General features: G+C 48.6%; 11 protein-coding genes across 11 annotated transcripts; 4 read left to right on the forward strand and 7 right to left on the reverse strand.

Moving 5' to 3' along the window:
- Nucleotides 1-582: 582 nt before the first annotated feature.
- Nucleotides 583-1,475, forward strand: N7515_008962 (translin family protein; the record flags this gene model as incomplete). The annotated part of the gene is made up of 2 exons (XM_056669706.1): nucleotides 583-779; nucleotides 830-1,475. 2 exons carry the CDS (start codon nucleotides 583-585, stop codon nucleotides 1,473-1,475), a joined length of 843 nt encoding a protein of 280 aa, XP_056517505.1.
- Nucleotides 1,476-1,948: 473 nt separating this feature from the next.
- Nucleotides 1,949-2,516, reverse strand: N7515_008963 (RPEL repeat-containing protein; the record flags this gene model as incomplete). The annotated part of the gene is made up of 3 exons (XM_056669707.1): nucleotides 1,949-2,124; nucleotides 2,231-2,331; nucleotides 2,386-2,516. 3 exons carry the CDS (start codon nucleotides 2,514-2,516, stop codon nucleotides 1,949-1,951), a joined length of 408 nt encoding a protein of 135 aa, XP_056517506.1.
- A 712-nt stretch (nucleotides 2,517-3,228) lies between these two features.
- Nucleotides 3,229-4,595, reverse strand: N7515_008964 (uncharacterized protein; the record flags this gene model as incomplete). The annotated part of the gene is made up of 2 exons (XM_056669708.1): nucleotides 3,229-4,397; nucleotides 4,475-4,595. The coding sequence occupies 2 exons, from the start codon at nucleotides 4,593-4,595 to the stop codon at nucleotides 3,229-3,231; spliced, it is 1,290 nt and encodes a 429-aa protein (XP_056517507.1).
- A 485-nt stretch (nucleotides 4,596-5,080) lies between these two features.
- Nucleotides 5,081-6,155, reverse strand: N7515_008965 (sulfurtransferase; the record flags this gene model as incomplete). Its single annotated transcript, XM_056669709.1, has 2 exons — nucleotides 5,081-5,138; nucleotides 5,191-6,155. 2 exons carry the CDS (start codon nucleotides 6,153-6,155, stop codon nucleotides 5,081-5,083), a joined length of 1,023 nt encoding a protein of 340 aa, XP_056517508.1.
- Nucleotides 6,156-6,399: 244 nt separating this feature from the next.
- N7515_008966 (anaphase promoting complex subunit 11) lies at nucleotides 6,400-6,830 on the forward strand (the record flags this gene model as incomplete). The annotated part of the gene is made up of 4 exons (XM_056669710.1): nucleotides 6,400-6,541; nucleotides 6,604-6,635; nucleotides 6,691-6,754; nucleotides 6,805-6,830. 4 exons carry the CDS (start codon nucleotides 6,400-6,402, stop codon nucleotides 6,828-6,830), a joined length of 264 nt encoding a protein of 87 aa, XP_056517509.1.
- Nucleotides 6,831-8,373: 1,543 nt separating this feature from the next.
- On the reverse strand, nucleotides 8,374-11,208 carry N7515_008967 (uncharacterized protein; the record flags this gene model as incomplete). The annotated part of the gene is made up of 4 exons (XM_056669711.1): nucleotides 8,374-8,547; nucleotides 8,945-9,815; nucleotides 9,866-10,347; nucleotides 10,828-11,208. 4 exons carry the CDS (start codon nucleotides 11,206-11,208, stop codon nucleotides 8,374-8,376), a joined length of 1,908 nt encoding a protein of 635 aa, XP_056517510.1.
- A 799-nt stretch (nucleotides 11,209-12,007) lies between these two features.
- On the reverse strand, nucleotides 12,008-13,432 carry N7515_008968 (uncharacterized protein; the record flags this gene model as incomplete). Its single annotated transcript, XM_056669712.1, has 1 exon — nucleotides 12,008-13,432. One exon carries the CDS (start codon nucleotides 13,430-13,432, stop codon nucleotides 12,008-12,010), a length of 1,425 nt encoding a protein of 474 aa, XP_056517511.1.
- Nucleotides 13,433-15,045: 1,613 nt separating this feature from the next.
- On the forward strand, nucleotides 15,046-16,548 carry N7515_008969 (uncharacterized protein; the record flags this gene model as incomplete). Its single annotated transcript, XM_056669713.1, has 3 exons — nucleotides 15,046-15,205; nucleotides 15,965-16,031; nucleotides 16,101-16,548. The coding sequence occupies 3 exons, from the start codon at nucleotides 15,046-15,048 to the stop codon at nucleotides 16,546-16,548; spliced, it is 675 nt and encodes a 224-aa protein (XP_056517512.1).
- A 31-nt stretch (nucleotides 16,549-16,579) lies between these two features.
- Nucleotides 16,580-17,797, reverse strand: N7515_008970 (Transcriptional coactivator/pterin dehydratase; the record flags this gene model as incomplete). Its single annotated transcript, XM_056669714.1, has 3 exons — nucleotides 16,580-16,793; nucleotides 16,838-17,712; nucleotides 17,765-17,797. 3 exons carry the CDS (start codon nucleotides 17,795-17,797, stop codon nucleotides 16,580-16,582), a joined length of 1,122 nt encoding a protein of 373 aa, XP_056517513.1.
- Nucleotides 17,798-19,255: 1,458 nt separating this feature from the next.
- N7515_008971 (HAD family hydrolase) lies at nucleotides 19,256-19,945 on the forward strand (the record flags this gene model as incomplete). Its single annotated transcript, XM_056669715.1, has 1 exon — nucleotides 19,256-19,945. The coding sequence occupies one exon, from the start codon at nucleotides 19,256-19,258 to the stop codon at nucleotides 19,943-19,945; it is 690 nt and encodes a 229-aa protein (XP_056517514.1).
- A 118-nt stretch (nucleotides 19,946-20,063) lies between these two features.
- Nucleotides 20,064-22,235, reverse strand: N7515_008972 (fungal specific transcription factor domain-containing protein; the record flags this gene model as incomplete). Its single annotated transcript, XM_056669716.1, has 3 exons — nucleotides 20,064-21,199; nucleotides 21,467-22,183; nucleotides 22,229-22,235. 3 exons carry the CDS (start codon nucleotides 22,233-22,235, stop codon nucleotides 20,064-20,066), a joined length of 1,860 nt encoding a protein of 619 aa, XP_056517515.1.
- Nucleotides 22,236-22,812: the final 577 nt, after the last annotated feature.

Consider the following 22,812-nt stretch of genomic DNA (forward strand, 5'->3'; position numbering starts at 1 on the left):
GTGACGTGAATGTATATTACAAGCAATTTCACACGGTTAACGCAATAGTCAAAAGCAATGTACGCTTAAATGTATGCTTTTCTGATTCAAAGTAGGTAAATCATAGAGAGTCGAGACTCGAGACACAAAGTCAGGAGTGACAATAATGAACTACCTAGCTTATTGGTCAGCAGCAGCAGCTCAATAGAATGCACCACACTATATCCAAATGCATTTGTTCAGGGCTCTTGATCGCTGTCCCTCAGAGGCTCAACGAAAGGCTGTCATCTACTGTCCGTCTGTCTCGATGATATAAGCTACTGACCCTTCCCAGCATTGAGCATCCCTCGATTCCACTCTTTACACAACCTGCAATCCATTGGCCATCGAAGTAAGAGTTCTTTCATCAGGTAATGCCATAGCTTGTAATCTTCATTCAAAGAGAGGGAACTGGAGGTTTCGAAAGATATGTGCAGGTTGGCAGGTCGGCAGGTTAGAGATCTGCATGCCATATCTTATCGACGTATCGACGTTATCGTTACGCGGGAGATAGTGCAATCTCGCATTCAAGTAGCAACCTCCAACCTCCCAATTTTTTTACAAATGGGCACCAAACGCTCCTGGGAAGGCCAGCCACTTGAGCTTCATCCCAAAGACACAATCATGGCCGAATCAGAACCATCAGCCCCCTCAATCCAGTCCATGTTCGAGAACTTCCGTGACGAGCTGGACGAACACCATGACCGACGCGAGCGGATCATCAAAAAGAGCCGCGACATCACAGCTCTAAGCAAGAAGATGTATGCCTTCCCTTTCTCTTAAATGATCTACATCTAATCCAATTCTATAGCATCTTCGCCCTCCAACGAGTCCGCGCAACCAACCAACCCCTCCCACCCAAGATCGCCCAAGAAAACCAACTCCGCTTCAACGCAATCAACGAGCTCTTCGAAGCCGTCGTGCCCGAACAACTCGGCATAAACGGCTGGCGCTACCAGCGCCAAATCAGCGGCGGCATCCAAGAATTCATCGAAGCCCTCTCTTTCGACCACTACCTCCGCACACAAACGCTAATCACGCATGCCGAGTGCGCCGCCCGCATCCCATCCCAGATCCTCGTCTCAGAAGAAGACTACCTAATGGGTCTATTCGACCTAACGGGAGAAATGATGCGATTCGCAGTTCTGTCACTGAGCTCCGGAAATGCAGCAGCAACGAAGTCGGGGAATACAGAGGGCGAAAGCGCGAGACCGACACTCGCTCCGTCACAAGGTGGTATCGTCGTTGATCTGCGTGCGATTCGTGCCGGTTTCGAGGCTATGACTGTGCCGAGGCGACATTCTATGCTCCGGGACTTGGGGAAGAAAATGGAGGTGATGCAGAATAGTGTGGAAAAGGTTGAGAGGGCGGCGTATGGGATTCTCGTGCGTGGAAGTGAACGGCCGAGTGGGTGGACGCCTGATCTGTCAGGGCCGGTTGAGGTGGAAACTCACTAGAAAAGTCATCTTTAGTCTTCAGAGATGTAGCAATGAGCAACGGCATGTTTCGGACAGCATCTAACTACACTGTCTTCAATAACTAGAAGAACGTAAGACCTAGGGATACATGTAGCATGCCTATAATTACTTGATCCAACAGTAAACATCATTCATTTGATTGCATACCCATTCTCATTATCGACTTGTTAAACCTACAATTACCACAACAGATCTCCCGTCCATATTGACATTGCTCTACTCCGTACCGATAGGTGAGAATGATGCGTCACAATGACATCAGCACAAGTCACGATAAAGACAGTAAGTCGAAACGGCTGGACATAGAAACGACCGCAGAAACAATTTAAGCCAGTGAATCAAGTCAATCCCAGTGGTCAAATCGAAAGTAAAGTTAAACGCCCTCATAAAACGATCGTGGCACCCATATCTCGTATCACCGCCGTGGCGGTGATGACTCCGTAAGACAAGGATTAGACCGGCGAGCGCGGGTTCTCATCTTCAGAGAGGATACCCTGCGAAATCAGCTCTTCCGGCTGTGGCCGGTTCTGTATCTTGTGCTCGAGACTGTCGGCCCGCATATGCTTCTCGAGTTCGCGGGCGTGGGCCTGCAATGCTGGGGCGGCGGAAGATGCGGGGAGGATGTTCCCTTGGCGGGGGTTAGTACATTCACGTAGATATCGCCCATTGAAAACAAAGATGGAAACTTGGAAATGTGGGAAAATTTAAGCAAAGGTAAAGAAAGGAGACCATACGCTCAATCAGCTGGTCTTTCTCGGGTCTCTTCTCCAGGTTCTTCTTCAGACTGTCTGTAGCACGCTGACGGTCGAGGTCCTGGCGGACGGATTGAAGGGCTCTGAAGTTGGGTCAACGATTCATTTCATTACCCATATTCCATGAGAACACCCACGGAGCTACATTGGTATCCAGCAGGATGTGGCGGTCCTTGAGATCCTGCATGTCCGGGCGGGTTTGGAGATGTTTCTCCAACGAGTTGCGGCGCTCATGGGTTGGAGGGAGGGTCTGTTCGATAGAAGACATGGTAAAAGATATATGGGGTTCAAAGATGTGGGAAGTTTTAAAAGGATCTAAGCTGTTAAAGAAGAGAAAAAGAAGAAGAGAAGAAGTACAAGGTCAAGTGATGTCCCACGGCACGCGGGGAAACCCAAACGGTATAGTTACATGTACTTGAACAGGTACATCCGGCTGATCGATCTACCTGATCGATCTACGTGGAAGTGTCATTTATAAAAAAAACAAGTAATTGAAGTAATTGAATTACCGGGATAAACTGAACTGCTATGCTAGCACATGGAGAAAAATAAAAGAATCCATACCATATCCCAGTCCGAAAATAGCAACTGTCTCAACGTCTGCTTCGACGACCTCTCATCTCCGTCTCCGAGGGGAAAGGGTGAAAGGGAGCAAAGGAGGGCACAGGCGTTCCGAAATGGACATATCCAAGCAGCGCATTGAGCCGCGTGTTGAATCCACCATGGGATTCATGTCCTTTCGTTTCCAAGGTCCGATTATGCCGGGGTCCTGAGATGTTTTATGCCGAGGGAAGAGGAAATCACTCTGTAGGCAATCACAGCAAGACAGATCCAGTTTCAGTTCCCCTGAATTTGAGGATACTGTGTAGTTCTTCAGAAAGAGAGACACCCTGTCTGGTTCTGGATGCATTGGTTCACAAAACACTCCGGCCTACTGTTATCATGCGATGATTCGGAGTAGGCCGTTCTACTCGTACCGATCAAGGAACCCAGAGTTTACCACGACCACGGGCATTGCCTCTGACACCACGCGAAGCCCCGCCACGTGAAGCTCCACCACGGCGACCATTAGCTGAGCGCCGAGAGGCTCCGGAGTCACCACGGGCGGTATTGGCAGCGCCTTGCTGAGTGTCCAAGTCCACCGTGGCCTGCTTGGTAGCGCCACCCAGAGAACGACTGAAAGAGTCCGGGTCAATGGGCTGAGTAGGAACTTCAACCGTAGTAATAGGTTCAACGGGAGGAGGCGCAACTTTCGGTGTAGGCTTGCGCTGGCCACCAGTGCGCGGCGCAGCTCGGGCGGCTCCCTTACCACGGCCACGGGGAACGAACACCAGCTCATCCTCGTCGCTTTCTTCCTCGTAAGACAACAGTGTCTTGGGTTCAACGGGTTGAGTTTGAGTCTTCTCGACGTATTTGCAGCGGTTCTTGTATTCGCGTTCCTCGTACTGGATGGCGGTGCGCAGCTGCAGGATGTTCTTGACGCCAATGCCGAACTTTTGAGCCCACACCTGAGTCGCACGGTCGTTGGTGATAAGAATGCATGTCTTAGTAGAGTTCTCGGCATCGGGCCCAGCATGCAATCGCCAAAGCAGGGCGCTCAGCAACGGGCGCAGAGCGGGTGGCGCTGTCGGAATGGCGGATCCAGAGGTGGTGCGCTGGTGGCTTGAGGACTTTCGCTTGGTCTTGTCATTGCTCTTTCCTGTTCCGTTACTGGCGTCATGCTGAGCGCACTCGGGGCTAGTGCGAGAGCTGCGAGAGGATGTGCGCGAGCCATGTCCGCTGGGGGTACCGACAGAGGTAATCGACACGGCCTCCGGGTCCTTCTTGAAGTTCAGCTTGGACAACAGCATTTGCGACAAATCATCCGACTCTTTCTTGGCCACAGTCTCATTAACGCTTGATTCGGTCGCCGGCTCGTCATTAGTGGCGACCTCGCTGGTCTCCTCGGGTTCCTCCTCGAATTCTGGCAGGAAATATTTCTCGGCGTCCTCCCAGCGCTCGTATTGCTCCATGGGGCCTTGAAGGACAACTCGATCGGCGGTAATATGATCCTTGCCGGAGGTGACCCTGTCGAGAAAGCGGACTGCCTCGCGGGCATTGATAGCGACCTGAGACCCGGCTCGCTTCAGCGCATGGAGTCGTTCAAGAGCTAATCGGAGAGTAACGATTAGATCAACAAGGACTATACCGGGGCAATGAAGCCCTCTGAAAGACTCAAGCACTCACTGTAGAGAGGAACCACAAGATCAATAGCGCCGTTGGCGGTCCATTTCTTGATTTCGCTGATATTGGTGGAGAGGGCCGTCTCGTCGACGGCACAATGAAAGACCTTGCGTCCGGTCGACATGGCGGATGGTAAACGAATGTCTTTAAAGCGAAGGATAGGTGAGAGAATAGAGACCGTCTCTTATCGGACTAGAAGTGCAGACAACTGCAACTGAATCGGCCGGTCAGCACGGGCCTAGAGCTGAGGAAGGAGGTTTGACGGACATGAGAATGTGGGGGAAGGGTGCGGGTGCGGATAGAAGAGGCCGGAACTTTTCACTCACTATGAGAAGTCAGTTGACAAGATGTTCCCATCTGCAGCATCTTTGTAGTAGATACAGTCTGCTTGAAGCCAAAGAAACTGCCTCCGGAAATGATGCGATGGGCTGGCGGGATGGAGATATGCTGACTAATTCAGGAACGGCCTTCCAAGGTTGGAGGAATTTAGGAGAGTTTCTATATCTTCTGGAGGTATTTGGAGGTATCTGGAGGTATACAGTCTAATATAATGGAAATGGTCCAAAATGGAGAAAGAGATAAGAATCATGTTGGTGAGAGAGCCATGGCTTATGACTTCACCTTCTTAATGAGGCCATCCGATTCCTTAACTCGCTGCGCCCATTCACTGGTTTCATTGTTAGTACTAGCAACCACCGGGGTAATCTTTGTGCACTTACGTCCAGCTACCGTCATATACCCGACGCAGATGCGGGTCGCCATAGTCTGCCTCGCCCAAGGCCGTCTCGATGATGGAGGCAGTCACGCCAGTCCCGCACGAGCTGATGATTGTCTGAGTAGGATCCACCTCGTGTTTCTCAAAGACGTTCCGCAGCTCTTCAGCGGGAAGATATGTCTTTGTCTCAGGGTCCAAAAGTTCTTGGAAAGGCAGGCTCTTAGAGCCAGGAAGATGGCCAGATGACAAGCCTGGGCGCGGCTCCGGGTCGGTTCCAGCCCAGCGACCGTAGGAGCGTGCATCTAGTATCTCAACTGGCTCGGCACCTTCCTTGCCATAGTCCAAAGCAAGCTCTTTCATCTCGCGGAAGGAGATCACCAACCGTGAGTCGAAGGTTGGAATAGTGTACTTGGATTTCTCCACTGGCGCAGGCTCGCCGCTCTCGGTCGGAAGTCCCTCCTTAACCCAGAGGCGGTAGTTGTTGAGGACATGCACATTTGGATGGCCAAAAACACGAAATGTCCAACCAACACGGGGTGCACTGAAAATACCCAGCTCGGCAGTATCATAGACCACCACCTCGTCGTCGCGGCGGATGCCCAACTCGCTCATGGCCTCAGCAAATGCCTCACAAGTTGGAAGCATGTGGGGATATGGGGAGTCTTTGTCTTTGATGGCATCAAGGTCGAAAAATCGGGCTTGAGGAATGCGCGAGTTGCGGAAGGACTCGATGCCCGTACGACCCTGTGGGTCATTTGGCATGAACCATGCTGCGCAGAGAGGAATCACACGCGGGGAAGTTGAAATTTTGGTTGGAGGGTTCTTCTTGAGTGCTTCACTCAGTTGTTTTGGCGTCACTAGGTACGAAGAAAAAGAGATACTGCGCTGGCCATGAAGGCCGGTGGAAGTGGACATGTTGTGACGGAAGAGCCGGGCAGGGGAAAGGGATCGGATGGCCGTGAATGTCATAGTGGAGAGAAGAGCCTTTCTTGAGTCCAATTTACATAACTAGGTCAAACTTCAACTGCAAGTAAGACCAGTAAACCCAGCTAGGAAGAGCAATAAGAGGAGTGTTATTGCGTTTTAGGGCGGCATTGGGGGGATGCGGAGAAGGCCTCATGTGATAAGAGATAGTGCGTTGACCCGCTTATCAATGTTTTTCTCCAGCCTCCCTCACCTTCTTGCTTGGCATCAAGTTTCTACACTGCGCAAAATGAAAGTCACCATTAAAGAATGGAACGCCATTGCTACTTGGCATTGGGATATCCCCGACGATGAAGTGTGTGGCATCTGTCGCGTGCAATTCGACGGCACGTGTCCAACCTGCAAATTCCCCGGCGACGACTGCGCCCTTGGTGAGTGACCACTTTTGCTTCACCAAGTCGATGCTCAGCGCTGACTATGATGACCATTGCAGTACAAGGAAAATGCAACCATGCATTCCATATGGTAAGCCTGCGGAGTGGGCATATACGCTAGGACAGGACTGATCAACACTTGACAGCATTGCTTAATGACTTGGATTGAACTGGACACTTCCAAGGGATTATGTCCAATGTGCCGACAAAGTATGCTTTCCTACACTTTTTATTCTAGGTGTTGGGCTAATCGTTTCTAGAATTCGAGTTCAAGGGCAAGGAATAATGGCCTTAACGGTGTTTTCTTTTTATCATGATGATCAGGGCGTTACTGGACGAAATATAGATACCCTTTTGCTTTTTTCCTTATTTGGCTTACGATACTGGGCCTGCTTGCTACCTAGGCTCATATTGTCCCCCAAGCGTTAATGAAGTCCAGTGGTTGGCTACATAGACTATGCTGATTGAACGATCAAGATCAAACTGGATTCAGATCATTTAAACCGAAGTCATGGTGTTGGAACTGGTGTAACAAGTTAACAAACCGTTTGCGTCCGGTGTATTGAGGGGTATTTCGCGATGCTTTCAAGCTGGAGAGGGCACCCTCCTCGGATTTCGCGATGAGCCTTGTTGATCTGTAGGTTGAGTAGGGTCAACCACTGGTGACTGATCAGTGTTAATTCTACACTGCAATATTGCTGGTGTGCGAAACGTCGAAGACTACGGCGATTACTGGGCAGAGGGCCTACTATCGTGGAAGCTCCTGCTCGGTGTAATCTGTGTAGTATTTCGTTGTTGTTATAGCTAAGAATGAATGCATATCCGAGGAGGGTGCCCTCTCAATTTTTGTTGGGCACGTGATGCTTTTTGTTAGTCATGATTGATTAGTCATGAGGTTTCTGTGTACGATTAGTCATTTTTGTTTACGTTTTCTCATTTCCTTCTCCCTAGCTTGTTACGCGCGCCCCTTTCACCGCATCTCATACTCTCATACTCTCAACCCTTCTCCCACCACCCTCACCCGCTGCTTTGTTCTACGTCTTTAAGAGTGGATCCTGTGGGTATCTTTTGCACTAAGTGCAGTCGCCCCCGTCCCATTGATGAATTTCGAATCAACAAGCAAGGGAAGCGAAATAAAACTTGCGAGCGGCATTCGAAGAAACGTCCATTAGAGCTCAATCACTGGGTGGATTTCCTTACGGTCGTTTGCAATTGGAATAAGCGAGTGAGTAATCTAAATTGACTACGCGAGTAACTTGAAGCTGACCACGCCTTGCTCATAGAACCAACCTGAAATACTGAACGGTATATTCACATTCGCTTTCGATGCTCTACCGGACAGGCTTTTTTTCTAAAGCCATACAGGAGAATGCATTTGTTCGATCGAAGCTAAACGACGCAGTGCGGGAGCTCACTAAGATTATCCAAAAAGAAGGGAAATTTCGGTTCACGCACATCAAACTCGGACGTTGGTGTTTTTATATTGACTTAGTTAAACAAAAGTTTCACTTGAGGTACATGGTGGCTGAAAGGACGCTCATGAGATTCTCAATCAGCGGAGTATGCCGCGGACTTGGGCGAAACATCGGCATTCAGCCACCATGTACCTCAAGTGAAACTTTTGTTTAACTAAGTCAATATAAAAACACCAAAGTCCGAGTTTCACAATCTGCCAGGGTCAGACAATAATTACTAAGCATACAACATAAAAATTTAGATCACGTGAAATTTAAATCATGTGATGACATGACAAATTTAGCGAGGGCATTATACACAGCTCGAACATCGCGAAAGCTTCATTTTCTCGCTCAATCTTGATCCCACTACTTCTACGCGTTGCGCGCCCTCGCCAGATCCCAAGACTGCCTACCGAGGGCAAGAACGAGAAAGATGGCAACAGGCGAATCATCAGGAGGATCCCCCATGAGTCCCAGTGGCAGTGTCGGTCGCTGGGAGTACCTCCCAGGGCGAAGACCCTCAATCTTTTCGTTGATAAGGTTGACCTAGATACATGGGGTAGGATCACCAAATGCGACAAGCTTACGTCCCCCACCGAGCAACAAACTACAGGCCACATCGTCGACATCAGTCTTCTTTGGGAAAAAAGACGAGCTGTAGGCCGAGACCTATGGACTGCCTTCACTCATCAGTCTGATGACTGTAACGAAGAACAATGGGGTGATGATGATGATGTCCTTATATTCCGCAACCTCGCGAGCACTCCGCTCCCCCGCCTCCCCAAACTTCAACGACAGCTCCACGGGTCGGCAGCCCAGATCCTACTTGGAGACCGTCCGACGCACGGAACCGCGAGAACAAGTATGCGGAACCGCTCCACGCAAACACCATTGATGATCAGAAATTGGCGGAGATATTTCTGTACCTGCTTCGTTGTATCACCCCATTGTTCTTCGTTCCAGTATTGCCCTCGAGAGTTGACTTGCGACCGGACTGCTGCCCATTGGGCTTGTCGATACTAATGGCAAACTGCCCCGCATGCCCCGGGAGCCGGCGTGCCCTGCCCTCCGAAGCCGTGATGATGTCATCCACGACTTGCGAGTAGCGCTCGTCAGCATAAGCTTGGGACCTGAACACTAGCTCATCGGCGCTAGCGACAAGAGCAAGAAGCTCCGTCTCGACATCCTTGAGAATAGCACCGGAAAGATACTTCCTGCTCATCTTCAGCATGGCCTGCAGTACCAGCACCCGCTCAGCCGAGTGGACTAAATGATCCCAGGCCTGCCAGTCCCAACACATGATCACCTTCCCATCATGCATATCCACGTCTCGGCGTTCGCTAGCAACCGCCAAATTGAGGTGGCGCGCCATTGCTTGCGTGGGAGATTCTCCGATGTCGAGGCCAACCTCAGGATACCGGTTAGTGATGGCCTTGAAGGCGACCTGTTCGCTCAGCTGATCGCGCATGTCGGTGGCGGCAATTGTTCGCGTGACGCCACGCTCGTCACTCTTGTCAGCGGTTTCGACGTAAGTAGTGCCCCAAGGCTTACGCCACAAGTCCGCTCCCGTGCGCGCCAAAACATAACCCTTCGCACTGCCTGCCGGCGCGACATCAGGCCCCAACAGCTCACGCGCGCGGCGCCCCGATACTCCACCGGCTCCCCAAGCAACACGCGTCCGGAGCATCTCGTCTAGCGATACAGCCTTGTCGTTATAGCGCGCATAAAGCGGCTCGACTAGCGATTCGGCGGCAAGGGAATACTGCCTGAGATACGCTTCGAAGCTGCGCGTGCCCTGAGCACGCTCAGGGTAGCTGTATCGGGGTAGCCAACGAGGTCCTCAGCATTCAAGAAATAAGTTGACGCGATGTGCTGCGTGTTGGTCTTAGGGAAGAACCAGGACCTCGCAACCTGCGCCGTCGTCTCCTTGCAGGCGAGTCGGTATTGCGCATCCGACAGCTTGAGTAGCCCTGAGTCAAGGACGTACCGGCCGATATCTATCCAATAAGGCCCCGCCCAGATCCAGGACATGGTAAGGTAGATGCGCCCATAATCTAACTGCGAAGATACCGCGTCGAACAGCAAGCGCTTAGCGATCGAAGCAAACAAGCGCCCGTGGCCTTCAGAGGTCCAGACCTCGAGACACGCACGATATAGCGAAACGACATCAAAATAGTGCCGCCGCTTATACCGCCGCTTATACCGCCGTTCGCGATTCCAGAGCGCCCTCGTCTTCGGCCGGTCGTAGCCCTCGCCACCAAACTTCCCCGCAGGCGTAGTCGTACAGCCATTGTCTGCAACGTCCAACGCCCTGCCCACATCACCAATGTCGACGAGTTTGAGTTGCTAAGTCGCTCTACAGATCATGAATGTCATATGGCCTATACTGCAAGAGGTGGAGTATCCATTACCGCAGTCGGATAAGCAATCCGTGGTTGAAATCGACATCGGCGACAATGCTTGTAAAGAAGAAGTGTTCTGGTGGCGCGCCATTTTATTCTCTGGCAATGGCTAGGATGCGACGTCTAAATATAATGGCCGTGAATATTTGTCGCCATGGTCGGTGTCGGTAAAGAATGCGGGATTCACCCTAGCCACAGAAGGTATTTTGGGTGCCAAACCAAATCCACCAGATTCAGTTACAGCTCTCAAATACGTTTCTCGTTTCTGTATGCATCATCGCCTATACGCTCAGTGCTCAGTTGTACTTGCCAGAGTACTCTGCATCCCATTTTTAAAGAAGAGAATGGTTTCTCTTCCGTTCCCAAAATAAGGTTTTTGGCTCGAAAGAAAGAATATTGCTGGTGACTCTCATGTCTCTATTACCAAACTTCTCAACGAGCATAGCGAATCGCTCTTGAAGTACATAACGTTAAGTTCTAACGCGTGGGGTTTACGCTCCCTCTTATGCAGCACCTTTTTCAATCCAGATATTGAGTGTAATCTCGTCAGTGCATGGTTGAATCCGGCTTTTGCTATTCTTGACTCTATTTTCCAAACGAAGCAACACAGATTGTGGGCAGCAGTCTCAAATCCACGGCCCTCACTCAGTGCTCGAATCGGCCGAGTCATGGTTGCGTTGGCAATGGAGAGGAATCCGACAGCAACGTCCTCCGCCGTAAGCTCCGAGGAGCCATCCTTCTCGGCGTTTATGACATCTGTGAGCGCAACAAATTTGTCCCTAACAACCTGAAGATCTAGTTTCATCGGGAAGTACTTCGGTATAACTCGCCCCAGGAAGAAGTTGGCATCTGTCACAGTCAACGGACCACCTCGTGCGTAGCATGCTGGACCACGTTATTTGCGAGCTGTTTATAGCAGCTAGGCGGATTAGAAAAAGCTCAGACAGATATTGCCCATTCGGCACAACCATATCTATCCGATTTCTATTTGGTGTTATCTACCCCGCGCATGTCGGCTATGTGCTCCTCGATATCCACTTGGCACGACAGCTGATGAGCCGACTGAACTACGTGCTCCGGCAAGAGAAGCATTGAACCGACCCCGCAAATAGCAGGCATGTGGCACTTTCGGTCTTTAAAGTGGGTACACGAACCTGGTGAAAACTCTCATTTCTTCACAACAATTAAGACCATATGTGAGGGAGGGAGACACAATGTTAATCAAATCAAGTTTTCTAGAGGATCAGACACAATAAGTAGGTCCAAGTTTCCAATTAGAGATCATCAACGTGGCTAGGAAAAAATGGTGGCGAGAAACTTCATACCCTATTTTTTCCAGGATCAAAGACTTTATGGCTTCAGGTGTTTCTTTGTGCCTGTGGTATCGCAGGAGATAAGTTATAGAGAACAGCCTATAGACCAACAAGACTTGGGCTTCATAAGTGAGCACACTCATGCGATTGTAGATTCAAAGGAACCAAATTGGCCCACCAAGTTTCTCTTGTGTATGATATTTAAACGATTTTGTATGTTGCTACACCCCGGGCATTCCATTGAATCCGTGTATTTTCCCCTGCCCTCACAGTATTGAAAAAAGAAAACCCTTAAAGATCTGAAACGATTTGCCAAAGGTTCACCACTTGATCGTTTTCCCAGCCTCGGTAGTTAATGTTTTGTAGAGTTTTTGTCAACAGGACAGAATCGCTGGCAGTGATCGAAGCTTCATTGTCGGACGCAAGCATATTCTCAGCCACTTTTTGGTAAGCAAGCTTGTGGGCACGGTGCTTGATGGTATTTCTCATTTCAAAATATAACCATCTGCGACAGCCCGCAATGAACTTGATTCTCTCAAATGCGGACAACTTGTCCAGGTCGTCCTTGGCATCCCCAGCAGGGCCCCCTCGCGTAAACACCCGCTGTTCAATCTCGCTCGCCACCAACTCATAGTTCTTGTTCTGCGCGAGAGTTGCCAACTCAACGGGCCGTATGGGATGCTTCACACCCAGCATTTTACCAGTAGTCAAATGCTGGAGCTCGCGTCTCCCCATTAAATAATCTGCAATGTATTCGGCCAAAGTATTCGTGAGAGACATATACGTATGCACTTTCTCCCCCCTTTGCACAGCCTCTATTTCGGACGTGAATAGAGGCGTGAGAAGCTCACTGAAGACAACACCATCTGAAAACCGAGGTTCGGGATCTGCAGTCTTCATTTTCGGGCTGCGAATCAAGGCCGTCAGCTTAGATGGGAGCTTCACGAGATGCGGGAAATATTTCGAGCCGTATAGATTGGGGGCTACTGATGCAGCCGAAAGGTGGGCGAAATCATGGAGGTCCCAAAGAGGAGATGCATTTTCTAGCATCAAAATGCTCTCTTTTTCAAAATCCTTTGCTCGAACTGCAATATGGCTTACACCAATTGCTGATATAGCGTTTGGAGGAATGAGTCTGGTCTGGTAGTCCACAGTAAAAGTTGAACTTTTGACCAGACGATGAACACCATAATTAATAGCCCGAATAGCGTTGTTGTTGTCAGAGAGGAAGACATCGATTTCTGCGAAAAGATGAAGGTCCGATTGGACCGTTGGTAGGAACTTTTTCCTGCATTCCGAGCGAGCTGCCATAAATATAACTCCATATTTTTGTACCGAGATTGCTGCTTTCCAAAGCAATTCGTGATCGGAAAAGGAAGAGAGGAGCAAATTGTTGTCCGCTCTCTCCACGAGAAACTTGCATCCTTCCAGAGTATATTGGAACAAAGCGCATTTGATGGCCTCTATATGGGATCGAACTCTTTCGTCATCACACAGGTGAGGATGCGCAGGGAAGTGGCCATCTAACCACCATGTTGAAGAATCATAGGCAGGGGATAGATCTTCGAAAGGGTGCAGGAGTCCTTCCGAGGAATCACGAGAAAATTGTGGCGGTTTTTCTGAGAGTAGTTGTTCTTTGTCAGAAATTGGCTCAGCCGTTGAACTCAAGAGATAGTCTTGTAGTATTGTCCGTAATATGGAAGCGATTGAATACATGTTGTAAACAGAGAAACTTGGGATGAAGCTCAGAGATGCTCACTGGATAAGTCTGCTGAGCCCATACGTTGCTAGCACTCTTATAGACCTATATCAGATTGGGGTTCCAAAATTACGGTAACTCTTCTTGCTTGCGAGGACACTAATTTCCAGGCGCCCTGCAAGCATGGGAATTGACTCTACAAGCGTGTTTCAGCGAATCATATCAGATGCATGTACTTCGTATTCTTTTGGGGTTACATTCTTTGCTTACTTTTCTGCACGTAAGTATTGTGAAGCTTTTCCCTGACCTTCAATGGCACAAGTCCACATTCTCCACGGACCTTTGGCCAAATTAGTTGCCCCGTAACGCCTTGTTTCCGCTACGTACTGCTTTTTGTTTTCACGATAATTGATTGGATAAAGGAAAGAGTAGTCAGTACCTTTGCCAGTGGATATATTCTTGGCTTTTCCTGACTTCCTATCGCGTGAACGCGTCTTGGGACTCTAGTCAGCAAGTTATTTCCCTTTTCGTAGTCCATTTTTGTATTTTCCTTGGATACAACGAGAGAATAAAAGTAAAAGTGAAATGAAATGTACACTCAAGCCTTCGAAGTAGAGTGCTGAAGGATGAAAGACCGTAAATTTTCCCACGGAAGGCCTTCGATAGAGAGTCGCCTAAACAACCTATACCTCTTCCATGGCACGGTCATTATTGTTGACAACAGCCATTTTAGAAAAGGTCTTTGCTAAAACAATAATCTTCTTGTTCTCATGTAACGTTAGCATTAAGTTATGGCTTCCAAGGCTTATATATAGTGTTCCTTGTCTTTTCCACAAACTTCGATCTACTTCAGAACCTTGATCAGCCTACAACGCTCGCGAAACGGCATGTCTTCGATCTTGTGGTACTGAGACCATACACCCAATTGGCTACGTGACCCCTGCGATGTACCCCACTGACCTTGGACCTTCTCCCTCTGTATCTGTGATCGGCGAGAAGTCAGACTCCGGTAGATAGTCTCACAGATACTGAGATTATCTTGTCTGTAAGTAAGACTCATGATATTGTGCAGTTGAAAGATCACGGTCATACCGTACGCCAATGGAAAAAGTGGGCCATAACTTGACAGTCGTGGCCAATTTAATTCATTAGTCTAGAATTGGCCACATTGCTTTGTGGGGTAAGAGTGGCGATCGACAGCGGGCCGGGACGCGGAGGGCGCGGAGGGGATGATTGTGGTTAGTCGCTGAAAACCCAACGAGCTGGGCAAAGGGGCACACAACAAAGAAAATTGCATGGTCAAGAGCCTTCCAATAAGATTGATCCCGGGGTTGTTCGATCCAGTTTTCAGGGCAAGTCGTGTGATCGGGGTGCCCGAAACACCACTACGCTCGAGATAGAAAACTAGCTAATCTCACCAACCTAATTATCCAATGCAATTGGCAAACAAGGCAAAGATGGATTTAAAACCCAGTCACGTGTTAGGGGGCCCGACTTGGATATCGTTGAGATAGTAGATTTATCCCTTGGCAAACTATCGTCCATTCGCTTATCTCTCGCTCGTTGCCTGCCTTGTGGCTCTAGATGTTGTGTCAAAATCGTTGAATTCAGACTTGTCTAAAGGCCAAACATGGCAACAACATTTGTCACAGAGTCGAAAGGCCCGGTGGCGGCCTCGGATAGTGACGCCCAAGAGGATGCCGCTGAACAGGTGGATGGGGGAATTCGCGCCTGGACCGTCGTCATAGGAGCTTGGTGCTGTCTATTTTGCGCCTTTGGTTGGGTCAATGGTAAGACTGAGTCCTGTATCATACCATGTCTCATGCCGACCGGAGCTAATCTGAGACGCTTGTCTCCACCATTAGCCATTGGGATCTTTCAGGACTATTATCAGAGTAATCAACTACATTCCTACTCGTCATCTAGCATCTCCTGGATCTTATCCCTGGAGCCGTTTGTACTCTTTGCGGCTGGACTTGTTATTGGAAGAGTGAATCAACCCCGTCAACTACGCTCAGGATGTGAATGTTGATATTCTTTCTTTCTCCAGGTATTCGACAATTATGGCCCCAAGTGGCTACTTCTAATTGGAACATTTCTTCATGTCTTTGGCCTCATGATGACCTCCATATCCACTGAGTACTATCAATTTTTCGTGGCCCAGGGAATTTGCAGCCCTCTTGGTGCAAGCTTTGTATTCTCGCCAGCGCTCTCTTGTACCGCAACGTGGTTCGAGAAACGACGTGCCTTGGCTTTTGGTATTGTGTCCAGTGGATCATCACTTGGTGGAGTTGTCTTCCCCACCATGTTGTCTCGGCTTTTGCCCACTATCGGGTTTGGATGGTCCCTACGCATCTCCGGGTTTATCGTCCTCGCACTATTGCTAATTGCCAACCTGACTGTCCGATCAAGAATCGTACCTGTCCCTCGGCCAGTTAAGTTGAGTGATTATACAAGTCCGTTTAGGGAGGTACCGTTTGTTTTGTTGGTGCTGGCATCCTGTTGTGGATTTTTCGCCATGTTTGTACCAATCAACTATGTTGTGCTAGAGGCCCAGGAGGATGGCGTGAGCCGCGACATAGCTGGTTACTTGTTGACTATCCTTAATGCCGCCAGGTGAGTACCACGGCATTTCCTGTGTTCTTGGGAAAGGCATGACTGAGCTAACAAAATTGTCGCCAAAAGTCTTCCAGGTCGAATTCTACCAGGCTACCTCGGAGACAAATTGGGTCGATTCAATGTTATGATCGCTATGTGTTCATTGTCTGCAATTGTGATTCTCGCCCTATGGCTTCCAGGTACTCTTCTCGCACCGGGGAGTGCGACCATCTACATTGTCTTTAGCATGCTTTACGGGTTTGCATCGGGTGCGTTTGTCGGCATGGTGCCTGCCCTACTGGGTCAAATCTCACCCGACGTGACCAAGATTGGTGTTCGCCAGGGAGTTTTGTTCACTTGCATCAGTATCGCATCGCTCACCGGAAGCCCCATTGCTGGAGCGATTTTGAGTCGACAAAACGAGACATATTGGGGATTACAGGTATGGGCGGGTGCAATGATGATGGCAAGCGTATTTTTCTTCACTATGGCGAGAGTAGTTCTTGGAGGGCTGTCTATCGCGAAAAAAGTTTGAAAATAGAGCAGGGGATTTTCTAGTTACCCTTTTACACAAAACTATCACAAAGCCGAGCCATAGTAACATCCAAGTTCGTCAGCCCTTTCGGGTGGTGAGTAGTCCAGCGGATAGAGACATTGTTGTAAACCTGAAAACATTCATTGGTCAGCATTTCAAACGGCAATTTGACAGGAAAGATATTCAAATCGACACACATTCGTCCATTCAGGATGATGGCGGTGCTTAGCCGCACAATCTGCGACCTGGTTCATAAAGATCTTCATTTTTCACACCCGGTTAGTGTTACCCAGAATGTGATTGAGAAGCATAACTTACCCATGCCTGCTTGAACCCAGGGAACTGCATCTCCCGTTGAATTCCCATACCGTCCTCGCTCAATTCCCAAAATCCACCATTCTCAACGAGCAAAGTCTCAACCCCCGACAAAACACTCTGCACATCCTCTCCTTCCGCAATCATCGGTTTCCTTGTCTTCGTCTCCGTATCCCGGATTCCATAAATCTTATCGCCTATGTCTCCATTCGTATAAGGAACCAAGTACCCTTTTTCGTCACATTTCTCAGCTTTCTTTCCAACAACCACATACTCAACCACCGGGCACTCTGCTACCCTCTTTAATGCCTCAGGGGCTGCATAGCAGCATAATACCACCACTGATATGGACTGCTGTCCACCCATTTCCCAAAGCTCCTCACAGAGCTTGACAACTGTATCGCCGGTAGCAATGATCGTGTCGAGTATCAAAATCTTCCCATCATCGGGGTCCGTTGGAAACGGCCGCCGGCCTAGCCATTCAACCACCACATTCTGGGTGCCTTTTGCCTTGCTGCAGCGCGACAAGATGCATGAGGTAGCAGGGAGACATCGTTGCGCGGCCACGAACATTGGCAAAGCTCCGCGTAGAATTGGGATCATCGTGGTCGCAGATTGGGTAAGGCTTCCGTCGTGGGACTTTGCCACACTCATAATCTCCTCCGTCAAGCCATGAATTGTGTCTTGCATCAGCTTTGGAGAGGAAGATGCAGAGCAGAATGTCGTCATTAGACTCGTGAGTGTTTCATTTTGAGGGACTTCGATGATCGGAGCTGAGACTGCCATTATGTCCTGTCTTTTGTGAACATACCACGAAGTAAAGAGTGCATGATATTGAAAATTTGGAAACTAGACGTTTCTACTCGTATTTTCATGTATGAGAGGCTTAGAGTATGCATACGTGCAACAGTTCTTGGTACTTGACTAGCTTCATGTGGGGGCGGGATCTCATAATTTTCTTCCACTTTACGGAGTATAATGTTGATTGTTGTTCCTGTCTGATCAGTAGAGATAGAGCAAAGACTAGATTACTTGGCAATAATTATTGTACGTATAGTATAACTGACAGAAATTATTCTTCAAAGTAGCGGTTATCGCTAAAGTAGACTATGAATTCACTGGCAGAAATACCCACCAAGCCGATCGCCCGCTCCAAGATGCCTCGTGCAAATGCACACAGAGTCCGACCGAGCCATGCGCTAGCGGGATCAGTCTTGTTCAAAAAGTTTCGGCATGTTTCTCCGCGCCGCGATGGCGTTTGCATTTTCTCGATGTAACCATAGCACTTTAGCTGCATGAGCCTCGTGATTAACCATGTTCACTACGCCGCTGTATAAGCGCCAGGGGCCAAAATGCCGTTTCTAACTAATCTTGATGCCTTAATGCCTGACTTTGGCCTGATTTTGCCTAGGAGCCTGAGGTTTTGGCCTAGGAGCCTGAATTACGACGGGCAGAAAAATAGGGCTGTCTGAATTACGATTACACTTGACTTAATAAGCGAGGTACCATACTTTCCTAGCTCGCTGTCCAGCCATAAAAAAGAAGCCTTTTTATCCCATACAAACGCATACATCTCCAAGTTCAAAGGTGGTTTACTCTCCATGTATGATGTGCGAAATGAAGCCTTTTTGTCCCATACAAATGCATACATCTCCAAGTTCAAAGGTGGTTTACTCTCCATGTGCGAAATGAAGCCTTTTTGTCCCATACAAACGCATACATCTCTAGTTATGGGAAGATGCATGGTCGATTTATCTGGGTGAATTTAGAATTAACCTATGGTTGGAATTAAAATAAAATACTGTAAGGGATTAGCTTGTAAAGGTTTCATTAGCTATTAAAGCATCGAGGTTTACCTGTGCATTATTCCGTGCCGGAGAGAGAGCGCTGGTAAACCACCTTCAAAAATGGAGATACATGCATTTGTATGGGACAAAAAGGCTTCAGTCTCACACATGGAGAGTAAACCACCTTCGAAACTGGAGATGCATGCATTTGTATGGGACAAAAAGCTTCAATTTTACAAGCATATGATTACAATTTACATTACATTGTACAGTGCGGTGTAAAAGGCGGTCAGGGGTCTGGCCAAAATTTCAGGCTCCTAGGCCAAATCAGGCCAAAGTCAGGCATTAAGGCATCAAGATTAGTTAGAAACGGCATTTTGGCCCCTGGCGCTTATACAGCGGCGTAGTTCACCCTACGCTACTGCAACAGTCCTGACTAGACAGTATTGTAATATGATACGGGAAAACGAATTATTTCCCAGGTGATCGTTTAGTAGTTAGTCTTACGCTAGTTAGACTCTTTTTCTGTCTACCGTGCCTTTTTTTAATTGTTATTTTCATGCTCTCTACCCCTCGAGTCTGAACACACACACACCCCCCTCAAGATGATTTCTCTCGCTGTCTTTGACTTCGACGGCACTCTCTTCGATACACATGAATCAATTTCACAAACCATCAAGCTCACATTCGATGCCCTTTCAACCTACACCCCTCCTCGACCCGAAATCCATCGCCTGATCGCCAGCGGTGCTGGCCTAGGAGACACTTTCCGGGCCTTATATCCCTCGCCGAGTGAATTCGCTGCTGTTGAGAACGAATGGATTGAAAAGTACCGCGCCCTGTATGCGACTCACGGTCAACAACTTATCAAGGCCTTCCCTGGCGCGAAAGATCTCTTGACTGAGCTCAATGCCCAGAAAGTCCCAATCGCCATTGTCAGCAATAAGGGTGTAGCAGCAGTCAAGACCGCGCTACAGCGGAATGGCCTTGATGGCTACGTGCCCGAAGATTTGATTATTGGAGATAAGACCCCTGGTGCAAAGCGCAAGCCGGATCCTGCTAGCTTTGTTGATATTTTAATCCCTACCTTGCGTGAGAGCTACGGGGTGGATGTCAAGGCAGAGGACGTTCTAGTGGTCGGTGATACAGTGGCAGATATTCAGTTTGCAACCAACATTGGGAGCACTGTTTGTTGGTGTCGGTATGGGTACGGAGATCGTGAGGCCTGTCAGGAATTGAAGCCACAATTTGTGGTTGATTCTTTGGCAGAGGTCGTTGGAATTATAAAAGCCTAAGAATTGGGAATCCATATAGAGTGTCTTTCACCGCCGGTGGGGGCTTTTGTGATATGTGGTTTGGATGATGACCTACTTCAGTAGGAACTGAACTCATTGCTGTCCGCCAAATAGAAATTCATCGTCCAGGTCGCAGGCCAAGTCCCTCAAGAAATGATCCTCGGGGAAGCATTCCGTTAGCCCATAACCCCTGGTCGGCTAAAAAGCTATGAATCAAGGGATGGTTCAGAGGGAGGCCTTCACCGAATCCCAGTTCTTGGCTATCCACCACTTCGGATGGCTGTATATCCAGACTTTGGTTGTTCTCGGGGACCACCAGTGAGCGCACCTGTGCGTTACAAGTTTCTTTCAATTTCCCCACACTCACCTTCGTACGCTGCAATCTCTCATAGTAGTCACAGCTAGGTAGATTCCCATCTTCCTTCATAGCCTTCATGATAGTGAAAGCGTATGAAACGGCGTCTGAAACGATCACGTTAGGATCCATGACAGCGGAGATAATCAGAATCAAGGTTGAAGAAAATAGATAATGCGCATCAAGATAGCCAAATGATGCAAGAGTGCCCTCAACAAAGCATCTTGACAAAATGGAGTTCGAAGCCCTGGCAGCTTGAACACAGCTTTCTGCCAGGGCAAGAGTTGTGGATGAAAAGCTCCTAGGTGTAGCCTCCATTGTGGTGGAATTGAGGGAGAAACGGGTTTTGAATAAATAGAGCAGAATAGGTCGAGTGGTTGAAATGACACTCTGGTTATAGTGCAGATGAAGACTTGTGACGTTGCGAGGCAGATTGGCTTGTCGTAAAACCAGACTCTGGGGCAGTTCATCATCCCATTTTTGCAAGCTTAGGAGAACTCGGTGGACTCTTTGTACGAAGTTCTCCTGGCTTCGGTGTGGTAGACAGTATATGTCGCTAACTAGAAAGGCAGTTGTCAACTCTGTGTAATCTGTCCGGTGGGCAAGGTTGATCTTACGAATCTGACCTGTGATCCGAGCAAGCTTGACATTTGCAACCAAATGTGCCGGATCTGCGAACTCCTCCTGGTCAGTGGCGGTAAGCCCATCATTTGACGGCAATTCCACATCGATTGCGGAGTCACTTATGAGGAGCGGATATCCTAAAATCGAGCTGCACAGCCTGTCCAAAGTATATAGCGTCCACCAAACACGCCTTCGGTGTTCGCGCTCTATTGGAGGGAATGCGGCTTCAGTCGGCAGACTTCGATGAAGTCCCATCGTCAAAGCCATTCTCATGGCTATACCAATGTAGTTATATGCAGATTTAGAACGACCTAAAGTGTTTGAGTAAAGACACTAGGCATTCAATATTAGCAGGAGCACAAAAGTCTGTTTGTATTGGAAATATTGAATTAAACAACTTACAAAAAGAGTCATTACTTCGACCTGCTCAACTGATGGATCTTCATATCGATTTTGTAATAGTCTAACCGCTTGTAAAAAGTAGTCTGTTCCAGGCACATGTTGATTCACTGTCCTGCGTTTTCGACTTGAGTATATCTCACCCAGTGCCAACAGAGCAAAGTACTTGCACACCCATACAAGGTCGTGTGGCCCTTTCCCTGTGCACACTCGGTCTAGTGTTTCAAAAAAAGACCTTTTCATAACGAGATGAAAGTCGGTTCCTATGAACCGGATCGCAACTTCTACCAGCAAGCGAGACTTGATGCGATCGGGTACGGTCACACCTGGTCGAAGAAGGCGATTGAAGGTTTCGTGTTCGAAGTATGCTGCAGGAGGCACGGCGGCAAGATCCGTATCTTTATCCACGTATTTTAGCACAGTATCTCCAAAAGCAATACTGGACCCCTCTCCAACATATACTGATAATGAAGCAGAGCCAGCCGCAACAAAACCAGCAGGCGATCCCAGCAAGGGATTTGAAACATCCGTATCGGGGAAAGCTGCTGTTAGTTGGGCTTGATGATTTGAAGCACCGCATATCTCATCGGTAGTCTCAGAGGGTGTGGGAGCTCGCGGTCGCTTTTGCTCAGCTCTCAGCTCATGTAGCTCCCTCTCCAGCTTTTTGATGTATCTAGGGTACGTTGTTCGTAAACGAACCGGAATGTTGGGGGGAATACGTGGTGACCCACGTCTCTGATACCGATATCTTGCGATCCCTGGCAGGAAATTCGCATCGATCTCGATAATTTGACAAGCAACACGCTTCGCAAGGCTGAGACCCCGAGCATTTGATCTTCTGCGAATGACATCTTCGGCAGCTATAAAAGGTATTAGACGAAACAGGGCAAACATGAGACACTCACGCGACATATATTCTTCGGTGACGTTTAGTCGATGGTGCCATAGAGAACAAAATAACTGGAGAACAATAGTCAATCGGCGCAACTGGGAATTGGACTACTTATCTGCGGAGAAGAGATAAGCTAAACGTTGAAGTGGAGCTAACCGGAATAGGAAATATATTGTTTTGCCTAAACTATTAATATTAAACTACCAGGCCAAAGTTTATGACAAAGGATGGAAGTCATACAGTAATGTTCGAAATCAGCTTTAGGTTGTGACGGCGTATTGGGGCGCTAAACCAGAAAAGGCAAAACTAACCGGATACAGTAATTCACAGGTCCGCCGTTTACAATAAGCATCAACATGAGCAGAACTGCCGAAGGGGGTCGGATTCACAAGCCACGCAAGCAAGTGGGGATTATCCTTGACACGACCAATCGCGCGGGTGCCGACCAAATCCGATCCCAGCCAAATGGTGACTTCCTTAAACAGATGGTCGGCAAGCTCGGAATAGTTAGACGCGACAACCGCTGCAATGCCGCGGGCGCAAAGGCCAGCATGCCAAAGCTCCGCATCCTCCTTGTCGTTTGCCACGATGACTGGA

The sequence above is a fragment of the Penicillium bovifimosum genome, assembly GCF_028826915.1.
Source record: "Penicillium bovifimosum strain IBT 22155 chromosome Unknown utg000007l_segment0_segment0, whole genome shotgun sequence".
Classification (NCBI taxonomy): Eukaryota; Fungi; Ascomycota; class Eurotiomycetes; order Eurotiales; family Aspergillaceae; genus Penicillium; species Penicillium bovifimosum.